Here is a 20,017-nt window from a genome sequence, read left to right as displayed (position 1 = left end):
CGTTGAAAGCGCGACGTGTGACATGGGTCCAACGGGAGGGGGGGGGGGGGCGGCGAGGTGGGTGCTGGGGCCGTGGCTTGAGATGGCTCCTGCAAAGGGACACCCAACTTGTCCGCCGTCCAGCCCGGCAGGGATATGCTCCAGCGCGGATCGGATTGCCGCACTGGTGGAACTCGCACACGCACATACTCACACACGCACATGCTCACACACGCACATACTAACACACGCACATGCTCACACACGCGCTCGCACACACGGACACACGAGCACACACATACGCACACATGCGCACATGCTCACACGCACGACACACACGCGCTCACACGCGCGCACACGTGCACACACATGATCACACGCAAAAAGACAGATCCCCGTGTAGCCTTAACAGATTGTGGGGCAAGTGATGTTTGCGAGCACCTGTGAAGGCCGGAATGGCACACGAGGGGGTGGGTGGCCAACACCATGCCCCACCACACGCACATACTCACAAACACGCGCACATGCAGATGCAGCAACAATAACAGCCGTCATTTGGCACTAAGCCGCCAGGCACTTTATGTGCGTGCTGTGTTACTCAAAGTGCAATGTCCAAAGATCCCCCATGTAGCCTTAGCAGACTATAGGGGCAAGTGCTGTTAGCGAGCACCTATGAAGGCCGGCACGGTGCCCAAGGGGGTGGTGTGGCCGCCTTTGTCTCCCTCGTGGCAATGTTTTACAAATCACACCAGGTACTCATTTGAGGCCGAGTCGACTTAGGGGAGGCCCCAGGACCGGTTTCGTGTGAAGGAGATAATGCCGATCCCCATGATCTCAGCAGTGCCAGCCCAGCCACCTCTGAAACTAGGAGTGTATTTTGTGAGACGTGGCTGCGATGGGCAAGGGGCAAGAAGCTCGTGGCTGGGAGCGTCTGGGTGCCACATGGGCTTAGGTCTTCGGGCGTGAGAGAGTCGAGGAGGGGTGTGGGGGGGGTCACGTGACTCGCTGACTCGGGGTGGCCTTAACACTGAGCCAGAGACTCCGAGTCAGCATGGCTTAGAAGCTCAGGGGATCGAATCCCGCTCACAACCGACCCTAGGCTAACTCGGGTTCACAAGTGTAGCGAGATTTTAATAGCCTCGTCCACGTAACCAATTAATCCATCGTATTAGGTTTTTTTTATTTACTATCTTTGGCCGATTCCATCACTGAGAATTAAAAATGTAGCTTTTTTTCTTTATTTAAATCTGGTGCTCTCGGGGTGGGGGGAGGGGGTGTGGGGGGCGGCCCTGGGCAGCTGTCTCGTGTCTTGATGGCAATGATCGCCTGGGTTAATCTTAGCACGGAGCGGCGTAAGTGAATCCCGACCGTGGTTACGCTCGCTCATACCTGGCCACGTGCCCCTGTCATCCAGCCCCACCTCCCCCCCCCCCTGCAAATTCACCACCACCCTCCCACTTTCTCTCTCTCTATCTTATTGACATTTTCAAATTATAATTTTCGTCCTCTCAATGCAAAGTCGGCCCATAATTGTCACCGTGGTCGATAACATGAGTGTACCGCTTTATTGCGTTAGTCACAACGAGAAAGACTCGCACCTCTCCCCCCCCACCCACCCACCATAGGAATGTAGAATTCCCACCACTGGCTGCAGGGCTAAAAGTGGAATATGAGCAACTGCCTCGTCTACGCTCATTTGAGCAAGAGATCGCTTTCACTTTGTAATTAATCCTAATCCGTGCTGTAGGCGCCACGTAATGACACGAACAATCCATTTGGATCGCGCAAACCAGAGGAACCCCGCGTGTTCTGGAGCGAACTGGTGAAGATGATATCAGAGAGCCACCTCTGAGATCCATTCCAGGTTCAAAACACCGCTGGGCCACACAGCGCACAGGAGAGTAATGTTAAATCGCGTGAAACTCAAACTGACGTTTAAAGTCTCGACAGCTGGAAGTTAGAACAAGTTAAGTGTAAACCCAGATTTTACGTGGTGCTTTTAATTCTAGATTTGAAGCTTTCGTGACTGCAAGGATTCATACTCTTAGTTCTTTCGGTAAAGTCACGTAGGTAAAAAATGAAATTAAAATTAATAAAAATAAAATAATAAAAATCACGACGTTTCGGAGGCAACACAAGTCTCTGTCATCAGGTGGGACCGTCATCAGGTGGGACCGTCACAGCCAGATTTGCTGCATCACTTGATGCAGCAAATCTGGCTGTGACGGTCCCACCTGATGACGGAGACTTGTGTTGCCTCCGAAACGTCGTGATTTTTATTATTTTATTTTTATTCATTCTAATTTCATTTTTTACCTACGTGACTTTACCGAAAGAACTAAGAGTATGTGATGCTTTTACTTATTTCATTTTCAATGTGAATTCATTGCTGACCGGGCTGAGATCATCAACTCACCGCACACTTGAGACGCACGCCAGTTCAGTCACATGCAGTGGCTGGATTCTGATCCCAGGATCTCAGCTGTGTCGGCTCAGCGTCTCTCATCCACCTGGGCCACCTTCCCCAATTCAGAATCATAATATTTATTTATTCCGGAGGAATCCGAAGAGCTACAAAGCTCGTTTTTTTCTCATCTGCGCCCACGTCCTCTCCTTGCTCATGCGAGATTCGTCTTCATTGGCTGCGAACCATAATGGGAGCGATGGGCATTCCACATTTCTATGCCGGGAGCCAGAGAGGTTTTCGGCGCTTCCCACGATGCCAGGCGCATTTTGTTGGGAGGGATTGTTGTTTGCCGAGTCAAAAAACCCCATCCAACGATTTGAGCTTGTAGGTAAAGAGGCAAAAAGTGCAGCCTCGCAATCGCCTCTCTAAACCCACCCTGGTCTGCGAACTGAATACTCCAGACACGCAGCGCAAAACCGGCCGCACGCGAAAATGAAATTCGTCTTTGAATATAAAAGGTCGCTTTCATTCTTATCTCTTAAGCCCCTCTCCGCCGGAACATGATTGATGTAACGGGCGGTGACATTGAACAAAGTGGGGGGGGGGGAGGCGGTGTTTGACTTCAGCGACTGAACTGGCAGAGGACAATGTCGCTCACGGCCTGATGATGGTAGCCAGAGATTTAATTTGTTTATTTTTTGCCTGGTCTGTCTGTACGCCTCTCGCTATGGCTGTGCCGACTTATCAACGTGCTTACTCCGGTCTACCAGCGGCCAAGAGGGTAAGAAACATGTTGACGTGCAGCCCTGAAATTCCCGCCACATCTGTCGGCAAGGCCCCTCTGTAGGGAATGTTTGGCCTACTCTTCCACGTGGTGCCTAGACGTCTCGGAGGAATAGTTGCGAGAGTACTCACGGTTCACCCCACGACGATGACCTTGCCGATAGACTCATAGCGCCGTTTTAATTCGCGCTGCTGCGGACGGAGGAGAGGCCGATGGAGATTTAAGAACGCCGCGCGCGGTTGTTTCAGCTGCCACGCGGGGACGTCCAGTGCGGAACTGGCGACCTCTGCGCTAAGCATCACCAACCACGGCAAACCGGGAGGAATATTCAGCGAGGAATAAAGCCCTGGACGAGAGAGGGAGGGGCAAAAATGAAATAAGTTGGGGGGAAAATGGACTGCTCAGCGGAATGTGTTTCCAATTACTACGATTACAAGGGTGGAATCTGTTCTAACTGTGGGGTCATTTCTTTTAAATATCTCGGGTGAATCTTACCTCTCCGAAGCTAATGAGCAAATCTTTGGACGAGCCCTTGGACCAATCTTAAATGGATCCACGGCTCGTGAGCAAGTACCACAGACTAATTTGTAAAGAAGGGCCCCCTGGCCATGACATTTAATTACCCATCGCCCATCGAAAATACCCACAGGCATAAAAATACGAAAGATGCCCACGGATATAACTCCCGCCCCCCCCCCCCCCCACATTTCTTTAAAAAAGTGCTGTTTAATGTATTGTATCACAGAAAAGGGGAATTGTAGTGGTAATAACAATGCATTTTATTTTTAATCAACGCAGGAAATCCTCGTTGAGTCCCAGGACTCTGCTGAGGGGAGTTCAGCTGTGAGCCGTTTGGGCCATTAGGAAATCCATAATCGATTGTTTTCGTTTTTTCGTGGTTAGATCGCGCAAATATAAATGTCGTCGTTAAACACGCCCACCACCAGAACCCGACGAAGCCGATTAGTTAAGGTTCGTCACGGAAAGATAACGTGCCAAATTCGTTACTCGTTCAGCACCAACCGTTGTGTGTGTTTGTGTGTTGGAGAGTAAACCCACAACATTCACAATTCGAGTACCGGGACGTTTTGCCAGTAACTACGACCGGCATCATCAGGCGACAGCCAGAGTTGGAGAAAACCTCACGCACGCCGAGGGAGGAGGGCACGCTCATGACGCGCGTGCAGATTCGTTTAAATTTTTTTGTGGCTCACGGAAGCGATTGTGAGCGTAAACACGCAGCGGGCCTTTTGCGAGTCCGTGGCTGGATCGAGTGCCCTCTCCATATTCCACCGCGCTGGTCAGCGTGACGTTGGGAAGCAGTAGATGTGGGAGAATAGCCTATAACTAATTTGTTTTGTTTTTATTTTACCAGGTAAGACCCACTAGGCTATAGAGCTCTTTTTCAGATGCGACCTGGCAATCATCAATGATAGCTCAACAAAGTGGCTTATCACGTGAACATTTTTATAGCGGCCAAATACTCTAAACGCGCGACGTTGATTCTAAATGTGAAGGGGAAAAACTGGAGTGCCCAGAGGAAAAATCCAGGCGGCCGCGGGAAGAGAGTGAGACACAAACTCCAAATATGCAACGGGCTTCAGGGTCGGGGTCGAACCCACCAAATCCTGCATACCAGGGGAGGTAGGTAGCATCTCGCCACCGCGGCGCCCGCAGAACAGTACTGTACATCAATATATACAGTGCACTTCCGTCTGCGGCCTACAGCGTGACCCTACAGTGTGACCCTACAGTGTGACCCTACAGTGTGGACCCTACAGTGTGACCCTACAGTGTGACCCTACAGCGTGACCCTACAGCGTGACCCTACAGTGTGACCCTACAGCGTGACCCTACAGTGTGACCCTACAGTGTGACCCTACAGTGTGACCCTACAGTGTGACCCTACAGCGTGACCCTACAGTGTGACCCTACAGCGTGACCCTACAGTGTGACCCTACAGTGTGACCCTACAGCGTGACCCTACAGTGTGACCCTACAGTGTGACCCTACAGCGTGACCCTACAGCGTGACCCTACAGCGTGACCCTACAGTGTGACCCTACAGTGTGACCCTACAGCGTGACCCTACAGTGTGACCCTACAGTGTGACCCTACAGCGTGACCCTACAGCGTGACCCTACAGCGTGACCCTACAGTGTGACCCTACAGTGTGACCCTACAGCGTGACCCTACAGGTGACCCTACAGTGTGACCCTACAGTGTGGACCCTACAGCGTGACCCTACAGCGTGACCCTACAGTGTGACCCTACAGTGTGACCCTACAGCGTGACCCTACAGTGTGACCCTACAGCGTGACCCTACAGCGTGACCCTACAGTGTGACCCTACAGTGTGACCCTACAGTGTGACCCTACAGTGTGACCCTACAGTGTGACCCTACAGTGTGACCCTACAGTGTGACCCTACAGTGTGACCCTACAGTGTGACCCTACAGTGTGACCCTACAGTGTGACCCTACAGTGTGACCCTACAGCGTGACCCTACAGTGTGACCCTACAGTGTGACCCTACAGTGTGACCCTACAGTGTGACCCTACAGCGTGACCCTACAGCGTGACCCTACAGTGTGACCCTACAGTGTGACCCTACAGCGTGACCCTACAGTGTGACCCTACAGTGTGACCCTACAGTGTGACCCTACAGTGTGACCCTACAGTGTGACCCTACAGTGTGACCCTACAGTGTGACCCTACAGTGTGACCCTACAGTGTGACCCTACAGTGTGACCCTACAGTGTGACCCTACAGTGTGACCCTACAGTGTGACCCCTACAGTGTGACCCTACAGCGTGACCCTACAGTGTGGACCCTACAGCTGTGACCCTACAGTGTGACCCTACAGTGTGACCCTACAGTGTGACCCTACAGCGTGACCCTACAGTGTGACCCTACAGCGTGACCTACAGTGTGACCCTACAGTGTGACCCTACAGCGTGACCCTACAGTGTGACCCTACAGCGTGACCCTACAGTGTGACCCTACAGTGTGACCCTACAGTGTGACCCTACAGTGTGACCCTACAGCGTGACCCTACAGCGTGACCCTACAGTGTGACCCTACAGCGTGACCCTACAGTGTGACCCTACAGTGTGACCCTACAGCGTGACCCTACAGTGTGACCCTACAGTGTGACCCTACAGTGCGACCCTACAGCGTGACCCTACAGCGTGACCCTACAGCGTGACCCTACAGTGTGACCCTACAGTGTGACCCTACAGTGTGACCCTACAGTGTGACCCTACAGTGTGACCCTACAGCATGGCCCTACAGTGTGACCCTACAGTGTGACCCTACAGTGTGACCCTACAGTGTGACCCTACAGTGTGACCCTACAGTGTGACCCTACAGCGTGACCCTACAGTGGTCTATAACTCCACACGGTGTTCACCCATCCAAAGCGCTATCCAGTTTCGCTCCCTTGCTTAACTTCCGAGGATCCGTCGAGACCGGCCGCATTGCTGGTCTCAGGCCACTGTGCCGACTCTGTCGCATGCGGCTCTCTGCGATTGTTGTCGTTTGCGTTTTGGTTTGGCAGTGAGCGACGAGCGGAGCAAGCGCCAGGAGCGGGATCAGAGGGCGACTGCGGAGCGGGACATTCAGAATGAGATCAAGATGCAGGCCATCAAGAACGAAACCCAGGTGCCTCCTTCGTCCTGCCACCCCCCCTCACCCCCCCCCCACCCATACACACACACAGCAACCACCCTTATCGATGTACTGCTGGATGGAGGCCGCTCCGAGCCACCGCCATCTCTCTCATGATCCCCGTGACACCCTGTGGCCCACTGCGTGGCACTACAGTGGTCCTATAACACCGCACGCCGGTCGCCCATCCAAAACACGACCCGGTTCCACTCACTGCTCAGCTTCGGAGATCCGTCGAGATCGGCCGCATGGTCAGGATCGAAATCACAACCTCTTTGCATACCAGGCAAGGGAGATAACGTCTCACCATCGCCCCCAAGCGCGCCGTTTCCGCGAACAACAACAATAATTATAATTGTTTTTTTACCCTTCTATTTGGCAACAAAACTGACACCTTTTTTACAAGGAGTCATGTTTGCATAGACCACAATACCTGCAGTCATAATACAAACAAAAAACATAACTCTGACTGCAGGTATTGTGGTCTATGCAAACATGACTCCTTGTAAAAAAGGTGTCAGTTTTGTTGCCAGATAGAAGCGTAAAAAAACAATGATCATATTTTTTACTGGCAAATGAGGTTCCAATGGTGTAAACAACAATAATAACAACAATGAACGTCCGCGCGCGTGGCGAGTCCCGCAGGTGGCCGAGGAGGCGTTCGTGACGAAGAGCCACGACGTCGAGCAGCTGATAGCGCAGGATCTGGAGGAGGAGCGCCAGCAGCACAGCCGCATGCTCAGAAAGTTCATCCACGAGCTGGAGCCGCTGCTGGAGGAGGCCCTCAACATGTTCCTGCTGCTGCTGCTGTCGCCCTGATGGGGCGGCGGGTCGGGGGGTGTGGCCACGCCGCGGCGGGGTGGGGTGACGGCGGCGGTGGTGATGGCACGGCCTGGGGAAATGAGCAGCTGCAAGGCCTGGGCCTGACACGTCCACACTATTCAACGCATTGCGTCCGTTAACTTTTTTTTTAACTTCACGTTGCGCGCAAAATTATTGTAGTCATTTTTTTGTTAGTGGTTACGACGACGCCCGTCGTAGTAGTAGGTCGGTTCTTGGCGCCACCGGAATTCGATTCCATCTCCCGATGGCGCCGGGATTAGAAACGACGGGGTAGGGGGGTGGGGTCAGCGAGTTCCTTATACACATGCCCTCTCCTCCGCCCACCCCAGCGGTGTGAATGAGCACGCTAAGGTTGGTCGGTCGATCAGCAGGTGCGGCGGGTTAAAGCGTGGGTAACTGCCACCTCTGGCCAGCATGGCAGAGTATGCCAAGTGCCCCCTCTGGGCCACGCAGTAGAGGGCACCGCTATCCCGCCTACTCTGCCACATAAGAGCAACGTTCGCGACATGACGGTCGAACCGATATATTATCAGAGTATGTTTTGTGTTTGCATTTTGACCACAAACATTGTGGTTCCTTGTAAAAGGTTTCAGTTTGGCGTTTTAACATCTCAACACCTGTTTTGTTACCAGAAAAAAAGGGGAAAGCCATATTATCACGACAGATTTAATCATACGAGATGAAATTCAGACAAATTAAGTGCGGCATCCGATTTTAAAGTGATGGCGTTTTTTTTGTCACGTAATTTTTATTTTTAAATTAAGGGTTCCAGTCATTGACGGTCGGGCTGAGACCAATCCCCTCGATTGCCACCCTTTCGAGAACCCAGTTTGAAACACGTGTTCGGCCGAAAAACACAGCCACCCTAACCGCCAAGGCCCTCTCCATGGTGGCGCCAACCCGGCACCCTCTCTGACCTCTGACCTCCGAGCCAAGCACGGGGAGAGGGGAAGGGGGGGTAATCGGGCATCGTGTTATCATCATTATAATTATTTTGGCTCGTGAAACATCGTACCGGATGCACGGGTGTTTTTTGTGTGTGTGCTGTTCTTGTTGTTGCGTGTTGTGGCGCAATAGTTATTTGACGGCGTGTATCATATTTATTCCTGCGGTGTGCCGTGTCCGCTTTGAATCCCGGCTGCTGCAGCTGCTGCTGCACCCCGTGACCGAATGTTGGGTTGGAGATGAGGAACGAGGCGGCGTTGTTGGGAGACCACGGAATGATCGCGCGGGTGTTTTTGTTTGAGTTGTTGCGACGATGTGAAGGGCAATCAACCGATAACGGGAAGCGAAGGAGTTCGCCAGCATCATAGCCGTCGTAGTAGTAATAATTATTATTGGGTTAGCATTTATAGGACGATGCTTTGTGCCACCACGGTGGCGAGATGGTAGATACCTCGCCCGGCACACGGGAGGTCGTGGGTTCGATCCCTTCCTGGACGCCGATATATTTAGAGTTTGCGCATCTCTCTCTCCGCCCGTGGTCTCGTGGATTTTTCTTCTGGTCCTTCAGGTTTATCCCTCCACATTTATAATCAGCAGGCGTTTAGCGTATTTTTGGCTGATATACATTTCCACGTGATAAGCCATTTCGTTGAGCTATCATTTGTGATAGCAGGCTTACCTGGTAAAATAACAAAAAAAATAGTGGAGTCAGCATCTCAAAGCAGCGCCTTCTATCACATCTCAATTGAATAATTCAAAGGGCACCCCCCCCCACACCTTGGCAGCTGTCCCTGTGCAGCACAATGTGACTCAGCATCTGGCCCTGCCAAGTAGCCATTAGTCGTGCCAGTACGGCGTCGATTGCTCCTGCTGCTGCTGTTGCTACAGCCGTGTGTATTCCCCCCGCTGGGCAAATTAGCGGAGTAATTTTTCCCAACTTGGTACGAGTGAACTCGGAGGGCAGGGAAAATGATGATGCTAATGAATCATGTGAAGCTGCGCAACGCTGTGCCGTCACGCGGTGTTCAGAGAGAGAGGGCGACTCAGAAAGAGAGAGAGAGGACGACTCGGTGAGAAAGGATGATTCAGAGAGGACTACTCGGAGAGAGAGGGCGACTCGGAGAGAGAGAGACAGAACCACTCAGAGAGAGAGGGCGACTCAGAAAGAGAGAGAGAGAGGACGATAGGTGAGAAAGGATGATTCAGAGAGGACGACTCAGAGAGAGAGGGCGACTCAGAAAGAGAGAGAGAGAAAGAACGACTCAGAGAGAGAGAGCGACTCAGAAAGAGAGAGAGAGGACGATAGGTGAGAAAGGATGATTCAGAGAGGACGACTCAGAGAGAGAGGACGACACAGAGAGAGAGGACGACTCGGAAAGGATGACCCAGAGAGAGGGGACGACTCAGAGAGAGAGGACGACTCGGAGGCGCCAGGAGGAGGAACCCAAGATGAGCGAGAAGGCAGCAGCAACAGCAGTCACGCGGTGATGAACGAGGAGCCGGCTCTACCAACACTTGCCCAAGCTCTGCGGTCCTCTATATATTAAAATGTTTTCAGCCAACGAATGAGTGCGTTTACATTTGATGGTCATGGTTACACGCTTTGTTATCTTGCCAATCAATTAAGAAAACGTACCCCAGTGGTGCACTCGCTGCGTTCTTAACGCCGGCGACGGAGTATCGAATTCCTGCCCCTTGGCTCGCACAAGTCCCAAGTGACATAATGCCCGTGGCGCGACAACTTTAGTTGGTTGTCTTTGTCAGGTGGCGAGATGTTAACTACCTCGCCTGGTATACAGGAGGTCGTGGGTTCGATCCCGACCCTGACGCCTGCTGCTGTATATTTGGAGGTTGCGTGTCTCTCTTCCTCCCCTTGGATTTTTTTTCCGGACTCTCCGGGTTTTTCTCCCTCCATCACGCGTTCAGAATATTTGGCTGCTGTAAATTCCCACGCGATAAGCCGCTTGGTTGAGCTATAATTTGTGATAGCCAGCTCGCTTCTGAAAAAGAGCTACATTGTAGCTCAGTGGGGTCTTTTCCTGGTAAAATAAGACATAGTTTAGTTTGTTTAGGTGGTGGATGGTTATGTTTTAAAAAATACACGCCTTCCACACGACTGTCTAACCCAAAAAACCGTCTCACCCAAAAGAAATCAAGTATGAGTCACGATATCTGTGTTCTAAATTCGACGATTAACGACAGCAGGACTGACTCGTGCCTGAGATCAGCAGGCGCGTTCAAAAGCCAAGTCGAACAAAAAAAAGGTAATGCCCGCAGAGCAATGATGGCATGCCATGACGTCATGCTACGACGCAATTACGCAATCCCCCACCACCATGTGGTTTGTCTCGAATGGTCGCACCCTCGAGGCTATTACTTTTCACGGCCTCCTCTTGCCCTAAACCACATCACCGTTACGCTCACGGTCTCGAACATTTAATGCTGTAGGGGGCGCGCTCCGTCTTCGCAAAAATGTTGAAAACAAATCACACGATGGTTTCCAGGGGGGGGGGGGACCCCCCTCCAACTCGTAGCTATTGCCACCAGAAGGGTGGGTGTGTGGTTGGGCAAGGCACCAGCAGGCCAATGCAAGTGTAGTATCAACGATTCAGAGACAGAGGCTCTAGGAGGCACTTTCTTCATGAACAACTTTCACGGTCACGTCCGCACACTCTCCACAGCAGCATGTACACAACACCAGCCGTCTAACACTGACGGCGCTGACTGAGATAGCCAACTACTCTCCTTTCCAGCACAACATCTAGCGGAGACGTTTAGCGACGACGGCGACAGCGACGACGAGCCGAGTCCACTCCCAGAACCGGCAGCCCCGAGCCCCCCGCTCTCGGCTCCTTTTATGCTCCCAGCGCGGCCTGGCTCCGCCCTGACCACGCCTCCCTTCTCGAACCCGCTAGCAGGTTCCAGGGGCCTCCAGATGGGGTCCTCCGTGACCCTTGACCTAGTTCCTCCCCTCTGCCAACACACCTCACCGGCGTGTGTATTATCTGTCCACCACAGTTGCCGCTGTTGTCCACCAGCCGGCACTATGACACGACACAAGTTAAATTTCGATGTAAAGCTTCTTCCGTGACTGCAGGAATTCATATTCTTGGTTCTTTCGGTAAAGTCACAGTAGAAGGGAAATAATAAAATAATAATAAAAATAGAAAACAATACAATTTTCACGACGTTTCGACTGCAACACAAGCAATCGTCATCGGGTGTGAAATCCACGGCAAGAACATTTGAAAAAAGTGGAGGTTTTTATCTTAACGTCAGCACCACGGGCAGCGATTTGGCAGTTGGTCAGATGGACGAGTCCATCTATGTTCGGAAAAGAGGAGGGGAGAGAGGAAGAGCATGGAATGCGGTCTGAAAGTCACCGTAAGTGATGCTACTTCGCGGATTCTTTATCTGGGTGAGAGTCCTCTCGAGGGCTGTGCGAGAGGTTTAACGCTCAGCTGTTCAGTGCAGCGAATATAACACAGTGGTTGAGATCCAACCTAGAGATAACGTTTGTAAATGAAAATAAATTCGCACGTATAATTTCATCCAATCTGTTATTCTACGTGTAAGTCACTTAATTCAACAAAGTAATACGATGAAGGTGGAATATTTGGATAATATGAAGAAGATGAAAAAGTAATCTTCTACAGCCCTTTGTCAATCCACTGCTGGATGAAGGCCTTGCTCACACTGTGTCACTCGTAGAGGGGTTGTTTTGACCATACTTCACCACGCTGGTCCTTGCTGCTTCGTGAAGGAAGTGGGACGGCGAAACCAAAAATAACCCACGCACGGATATCACACGCGCACTGTTATCACCCCCACAGTGATATCAACCACACATTGATATCACTCCCACTAGGAAATCACTCCCACAATGATATCACCTCCAATATGACACCACCCCCACAATGGTAATCACTCGCATGTTGATGAGTCGATGCCAATCGGGTCGCTTGGGGGTTGCTGACCGCCGCGCCGCCGCTCCACGCCCAGAAGCGCAGTGACCGCGAGTGCCTTGCAGGCGTCAAGTGATCAGCGGCGTTCACGCGACGGTTGGCACGCACGCGCACGCGCACGCACGCGCACGCACGCGCACGCACGCGTCCCTTAACAATTCACAGCCTGCCCACGAACGGCAGGCGAGCGCGCCGCGCGTGCACGCTGTGCCTGTTCACACGCCCAGCAGGTGTCGACATCAACACGCACGCGACCTCGACTGAACCCCCGGGCTACTCGTTCCCTTCGCCACTTCACTCACTCACTCGTACGCATGCCTATTCGTTAATTAAACCATTCGTTCACGTGAATATTCATTAGTTCAACCATTCATTCACGCGCCTATTCGTTAATTAAACCATTCGTTCACATGAATATTCATTAATTAAACCATTCATTCACGCGCCTATTCATTATTTCAACCATTCATTCACGCGCCTATTCATTAATTCAGCCATTCATTCACATGCCTATTCATTCATTCAACCATCCCTTCACGTGCCTATCTATTAATTTACTCAGGAATTCACATGTCCACAAATTCACTCGCTCAAGCGCCCATTCATTCGCATGCCTTTCAATTATTTCACCCATTCACATGCCTACTCGTTCACTCACTCGCACGCCCACCAATGCATTCACTCAATCACATGCCTATCCATTCATTCATGCAATCACATATACAGCCAACCATTCATCGTGTCCATCCATTCCCTCGCAGACTCACGCGTCCACGCGTTCATTCACTCTTCCACACGTCTATCCATAACACGTATGAACGTATCCATTTGCTCACGCGTTCTTCCATCCGAACATTCAACTTCCTCGCCTATTCAAACGTTATCTCCTTTATTCAGCAATTCAACTCCCATTCATGCATTCGCTCACAAGACAAAGACCCCCCATATAGCGAGGGGATGGGTGGCCAGCACCACGCCCGACCGCACCAGGTACTAATTTGGGACTGAGTCGACCTAGGGGAGGCCTAGGACCGGTTCAGATAATAATTAATCACTGGGGGTTGGCCGTGAGCGAAAATCGAAATCGGGTCGCCGGGTTCGTAGCGCAGCGTAGCGCTAACCGTTACACTACCGCTCCGGTATCATCCATTCACCCATTCACACACACACACTTTTCATTAACTCATTCACATACCTACGCAGTCATTCGCCCACTCACTCACTCACTCACCCATATGCCTATATCTCTGAATTCACTCACTCGTTATCACGACAATGCATCCATTGACACACATTCTCGTTGGAAGAAGAAGAAGAAGAAGAAAAAAAACTAATTTTAATTTAATGTCTACGCCGAGGGACGCGCACGTGTGAAGGCGGCAAGCAGCTGTCGGCTTATCTCGTGGTTAACATTCTCCGCAACGAACCGAGTGATTGTGTTGCGTTATGCGCGGTACGTCGCGCCATTCAAAGCCTACGTCAGAGAGTTATCATTTGTGTGTGTGTGTGTTGAGTTTGTTGTCCATTCGGCTCCGTGCCGTGCGAAAGAATTTCGACATACGTACGTGAATCATTTGCACAAATGGATGATAATAATAACATATTTATGTGAACATAGCCGCTCTATAGGATCCCGCTAGATTGGAATTGTTGCTATTATGGGAGACCTTTTTTGTTGTTGCTAGAATCAAAATATGATGAATAAGAATAGGTTTACCCTTTCTGGCAATTGGACAGGAGGTGTTAAAATGTTCAAACATCAAATAGATTCATTTTCCATGGCATCAAGTCGACATTAAGCATACAAGGCGGTTGTGGTGAACATGCAAACAGACACGCTCTGGTAATATATGCGTTAAAGTCACGTAGAAGGGAAATGATAAAATGATAAAAATAAAACATAATAAAATAATTATCACGACGTTTCGGCCACAACGCAAGCAGCCGTCCTCAGGTGAAGATCAGGTCTGTCGGAAAGACAGAGTCTGCTGCTTGCGTTGTGGCCGAAACGTCGTGAGAATTATTTTATTATGTTTTATTTTTATTATTTATTATTTCCCTTCTCCGTGACTTTACCGAAAGAACCAAGAAGATGAATCCCTGCAGTCACGAAAGCATTAAATCGAAATTTAATATCCGCGTTGTCTTCGAAACTGATTGACCAACCCCAGGTGTTTTGCTATTATCAGAGCATGTGTTGTTTTAAATTTGAAGCTTTCGTGACTGCAAGGATTCATACTCTTTGTTTTTTTCGGTAAAGTCACGTAGGTAAAAAAATTAAATAAATTAAATGAAAATAACTAAATTAAATCACGACGTTTCGGGCGCAACACAAGCGTCCGTCATCAGGTGGGAAAGCATGTCCTACTGCTGTCTGTTTATATTCTTTCAAATCTTTGACGCTGAATATCTTCGGATCTACGAGGCCAAGCGAGCTGAAATTGTGTACACAGGCTCGTAGTTGTCTCGCGTGACAATTAAAGATTTAATTTAAAAAACCGATCCAGGTCTCGCCGATTCTGAACCACTTTGCGTATTTTTTTTTTGTGTGCTACAAATGTGAGTGCTCTATTTTAAATAGATTAGAATTTTCCATACAATAATGAACAATTGTTATTGTCCGGATTGAGATCTTAGAACGAATGTTTATATATGCAAATTGTTTTTTGAACAAGATTAACAATAAAAAAAATAGATACAAAAAACAATGCACACACTTCTATTTGCACTTAAAAGTTTGAAAATATATTATTTTGACCCCAGCATTAATCAAATGTTAATGTGCTCAATAAAAGTTGGTGGCTTGCATCAAGAAAATGAAACATCGAAAGGAAGCCATCCACTTTTATTGAGCACATCAATAATTGATTGATTCTGGTGGAGATCAAAATAATTAATTTTCAAACATTTGAGTGCAAACAATAGTGTGTGTCCATTGAAAAGCCTGTTTCGTACCTGTTTGTTTTCGCACTTGTTGTCTTGGATGAACCGTCCATGGCCCCTGGCTCGCCTGGAGAAGGAGATAACAGCAAAAATATTGAACTCCACCCTGTTGCATCCATATGGGATAGCGTGTTCCCCCCTCACTCGCACGCGTTAGTTTTGACCGGGTGCCACGGTTTCCTCCCAAATGCAAGCACTCAGTAATTGGCCGACAACGCCTTCATATACATTCAGATGTATGCGTGATACATTGACGTGTATGCGTGATACATTGATGTGTGTGTGATACAATGGCAGTTGGTCAGATGGACGAGTCCATCTATGTTCGGAAAAGAGGAGGGGAGAGAGGAAGAGCATGGAATGCGGTCTGAAAGTCACCGTAAGTGATGCTACTTCGCGGATTCTTTATCTGGGTGAGAGCCCTCTCGAGGGCTGTGCGAGAGGTTTAACGCTCAGCTGTTCAGTGCAGCGAATATAACACAGTGGTTGAGATCCAACCTAGAGATAACGTTTGTAAATGAAAATAAATGCGCACGTATAATTTCATCCAATCTGTTATTCTACGTGTAAGTCACTTAATTCAACAATGTAATACGATGAATGCGGTTTCTGTCCCTTGAGACCACGGCTCAGTGCAGCTCGTCGATTCACATCGTCAAGGCGGCCAAATCAACCAGTTGTTGTCGTCAATTCTGGGGGCGGTGACACGACGGGGGAGGGTGTGGGGGGGTAGACCGCCACCCCACAGAGGAAGCGAGTCGCGCGTGTTTTGGCGGCTTCTGCTTTCCCACGGCCGCCCTGGTTAACACTACTACTGATACGGGTGAATTGTCGCCGTGCGTTCGTGTGCAATTCGTACATTGACCCGAAACCACAACAAAACACTTTTACGCACCGAGCCCACTTCACTCGGAGTGGGGCATTAAAGACCCCGTGACGCCATTCGCAAGAGAATCAGAATATGTAGCTATACTGGAGAAATCCGATTAGCTGTAAAGCTCCAGTTGGTGTCCCGGTCCAAATATACTCAACATTGCCCATAGACTTAACACTGCACAATAGACTCAACACTGCCCTATAGATTCAACACTGCCCTATAGACTCAACACTGCCCATAGACTCAACACTGTCCATGGACTCAACACTGCCCATAGACTCAATATTGTCCATAGACGCAGCACTGCCCATAGACTCAACACTGTCCATAGACTCAACACTGCACCATAGCCTCAACACTGCTCCGTAGACCCAACACTAACCATAGACTCAACACTGCCCATAGACTCAACACTGCTCAGACTCAACACTACCCATGGACTCAACACTGCCCATAGACTCAATATTGTCCATAGACGCAGCACTGCCCAGAGACTCAACACTGCTCAGACTCAACACTACCCATAGACTCAACACTGCCCATAGACTCAACACTGCCCATAGACTCAACACTACCCATGGACTCAACACTGCCCATAGACTCAACACTGCCCATAGACTCAACACTGCCCATGGACTCAACACTGCCCATAGACTCAACACTTGCCATAGACTCAACACTGCTCATAGACTCAACACTGCCCATAGACTCAACACTACCCATAGACTCAACACTGCCCATGGACTCAACACTGCCCATAGACTCAACACTGCCCATAGACTCAACACTGCCCATAGACTCAACACTGCCCATAGACTCAACACTGCCCATAGACTCAACACTGCCCATGGACTCAACACTGCCCATGGACTCAACACTGCACATAGACTCAACACTGCCCATAGACTCAACACTGCCCATAGACTCAACACTGCCCATGGACTCAACACTGCCCATGGACTCAACACTGCCCATAGACTCAACACTGCCCATAGACTCAACACTGACCATAGACTCAACACTGCCCATAGACTCAACACTGCCCATAGATTCAACACTGCTACCCATAGACTCAACACTGCCCATAGATCTTCTTGGTTCTTTCGGTAAAGTCACGTAGAAGGGAAGTAATAAAATAATAAAAATAAAACATAATAAAACAATTCTCACGACGTTTCGGCCACAACGCAAGCAGCCGTCCTCAGGTGAAAACCAGGTCCGTCGAGGCGACGACACTGCCCATATACCTCTTTTATAGCATCAGCTCTGCTCTATTGGCCATTCTCTTCCCTCCCCTCGCCCCTTCCCTACCCTTTCGTGATCACCGCATCATCGTGCGCTTTCAGATGCGCTTCTGCGGCCGTCTGGAACGCTCTTTCTTCCGATTTTAGGAAGCCATTGAGAGCTATGCACTTTTAAATAATCTCGATTGAAAACGTGTTTCTTTAGAACTGATTTGTGCCTTTTATTGTTGCCCTTCCCCCGCCGCACCCCCGATTAGCACCGTTGGCTACGTCCGGTGCGAAAGAAGTTCAACGTACACACATACACACACGCACATACACTCGTTCCTCAATCAATGAACGACCCTGGCACACTCCACCATTCCATTCCGCCATCGTTTTGCAATCTGCGTCAAAGCGCCCTGATTGAAGGGCCCCCCCCTCTCTCTCTCTCTCGATATATAAATATAAATTCGATTTGAGTTCAAAGGCAACCTCGTTCTCGACCGAATGCATTGTTCGGTCGCTTACATCACCGGCTGCTCAATCCCTGGGTCGCCACAGCCACGGAGCTTTCCCCGCGCCTTACTGCAGCACCAAAGGGCTCCTCCGCACGTGGTCATCACCATGGACCCGCCACGAGCTACGTTCAGTGGCGATTTGCCCGCGCGCAGTCGAGTCCAGTGCCGTTTCAAGTTTCAAGTTTCATTTATTTGGTATAGCCCTGTAAGCCATGCGGCTCTTGAGTCGGGTGCAACTGCAACAAACAAAATATGAACAGAGAACATCTTAAAGCGACGACGCGCAACAGAAACATCCTGGATAAAACCAGCAACAACAGCAACAACAACACTTCTAGATTTTAAGCTTTCGTGACTGCAAGGATTCATATTCTTAGGTTTTTTCGGTAAAGTCACGAACGTAAAAAATAAAAATTTATGAAAGTAAAGTAAAATAAAAATAAAATAAAAAAATCACGACGTTTCGGAGGCAACACACACCTGAAGACGGAAGCTTGTGTTGCCTCCGAAACGTCGTGATTTTTTTATTTTATTTTTATTTTATTTTACTTTTATCAATTTTAATGTAAATTTTTTACCTACGTGACTTTACCAGAAAAAAACCTAAGAACAACAACAATGCCGCTCCGGGCAAAACCGGCGCCAGCAGAGTGCGTCCGTGCGGATTACATCGATTAAGGGATTATGATTGCGCACGGTTTAATGGGGCTAACTTGTATGGGGGGCAGTGGGGGAGGAGGAGGGCTGTGGTGGTGGTGTATGCGGCTAACACAAGGTGTTACTAACAATGGGGTCGTTAAGTCAGTTCGGGGGGCGCGGGGATTATTTGACGCGCGGTGGTTCAGGCGACGACCCGAATCTAGTTGGACGCGTGGCTCGCCGTGGTATTGCCTGGCAGGGGTGCGGAGGGGTGGGAGGGGGTTGACTCGGCTCATCGTCCCTCCGGGGATCGATAAAATTAGTAGCACTTTGTGGGAAGTCAACAGTGGTAACGTGATTAGGTGGATTACTGAATTAGGGCACCGTTTTACTTCTGCCCTCTCATCTCACTCTTCTCTCCCCTCCACGCACTCTCCTGCCTCTCCCCTCTCATCTCACTCCACTCTCCTCCACACACTCCCCTGCCTCTCCCCTCTCATCTCACTCCACTCCCCTCCACACACTCCCCTGCCTCTCCCCTCTCATCTCACTCCACTCCCCTCCACACACTCCCCTGCCTCTCCCCTCTCAATCTCACTCTACTCCCCTTAACGCACTCTCCTGCCTCTCACATCTCATCGCACTCTACTCCCCTCCACGCACTCTCCTACCTCTCCCCTCTCATCTCACTCTACTCCCCTCCACGCACTCTTCTGCCTCTCCCCTTTCATCTCCCTCTACTTTCCCCTCCATTCACTCTCCTACCTCTCCCCTCTCATCTCACTCTACTCCCCCTTCCACGCACTCTCCTACCTCTCATCTCACTCTACCCCACTCTACTCCCCTCCACGCACTCTCCTACCTCTCCCCTCTCATCTCACTCTACTCTCCCCTCCAGCGGACCCGTGTCGCCGCGATGCGCCCATCCGCCGTCACGATATGCGCCACGATAGATAATAGCGCATGGCACACGTGCCTCGCACACGTTCGCTTGGCGTCTTCACGCCATTCAATGACTTTGCCCGCACGACAGGCCGCGCCACTGACGACGAAGCTCCAGACCCTCCCGGCCTCTCATTTCCGACCCGCGGGTCTCCCCTTGAACAGATGACCCCTCCCACTTTGATTGCCTCTCACCTGCCTGTAATTACTGGGAACGCGGCGTGATTAATTGATGGAGGTGAAGTGGAATGAGCGGTCCTCGATCGCAATCATCGCGGCGGTG

At 50.2% G+C, this 20,017-nt stretch overlaps 1 protein-coding gene and 1 long non-coding RNA gene across 3 annotated transcripts in view; one reads left to right on the top strand and one right to left on the bottom strand.

Annotated features, from left to right (window-relative positions):
• LOC133356935 (guanylate-binding protein 1-like) overlaps window positions 1-10,340 on the top strand; it is a 34,582-nt gene extending 24,242 nt beyond the window's left edge. Inside the window, exons 10-11 of the mRNA XM_061574639.1 lie at window positions 6,727-6,830; window positions 7,482-10,340. Coding sequence (XP_061430623.1) covers window positions 6,727-6,830; window positions 7,482-7,655 — 278 coding nt within the window. The 3' untranslated portion in view covers window positions 7,656-10,340. The remainder of the gene's footprint in view (window positions 1-6,726; window positions 6,831-7,481) is intronic.
• Window positions 4-12,644, bottom strand: LOC133356936 (uncharacterized). Of its 2 annotated transcripts, none has more exons than XR_009756916.1 (3): window positions 12,553-12,644; window positions 3,302-3,516; window positions 4-220 (listed from the first exon to the last, which is right to left on the bottom strand). It is a non-coding gene; the product is annotated as an uncharacterized LOC133356936 (long non-coding RNA). The 2 variants fall into 2 exon arrangements; XR_009756915.1 differs by having other exon boundaries at window positions 12,518-12,624.
• Window positions 12,645-20,017: the final 7,373 nt, after the last annotated feature.

The sequence above is a fragment of the Lethenteron reissneri genome, chromosome 56 (assembly GCF_015708825.2).
Source record: "Lethenteron reissneri isolate LAM-NWPU_2019-01 chromosome 56, ASM1570882v1, whole genome shotgun sequence".
NCBI lineage: Eukaryota > Metazoa > Chordata > Hyperoartia > Petromyzontiformes > Petromyzontidae > Lethenteron > Lethenteron reissneri.
Note: the sequence above shows the minus strand (reverse complement) of the source record. Positions and strands in the feature narration are given on the sequence as shown.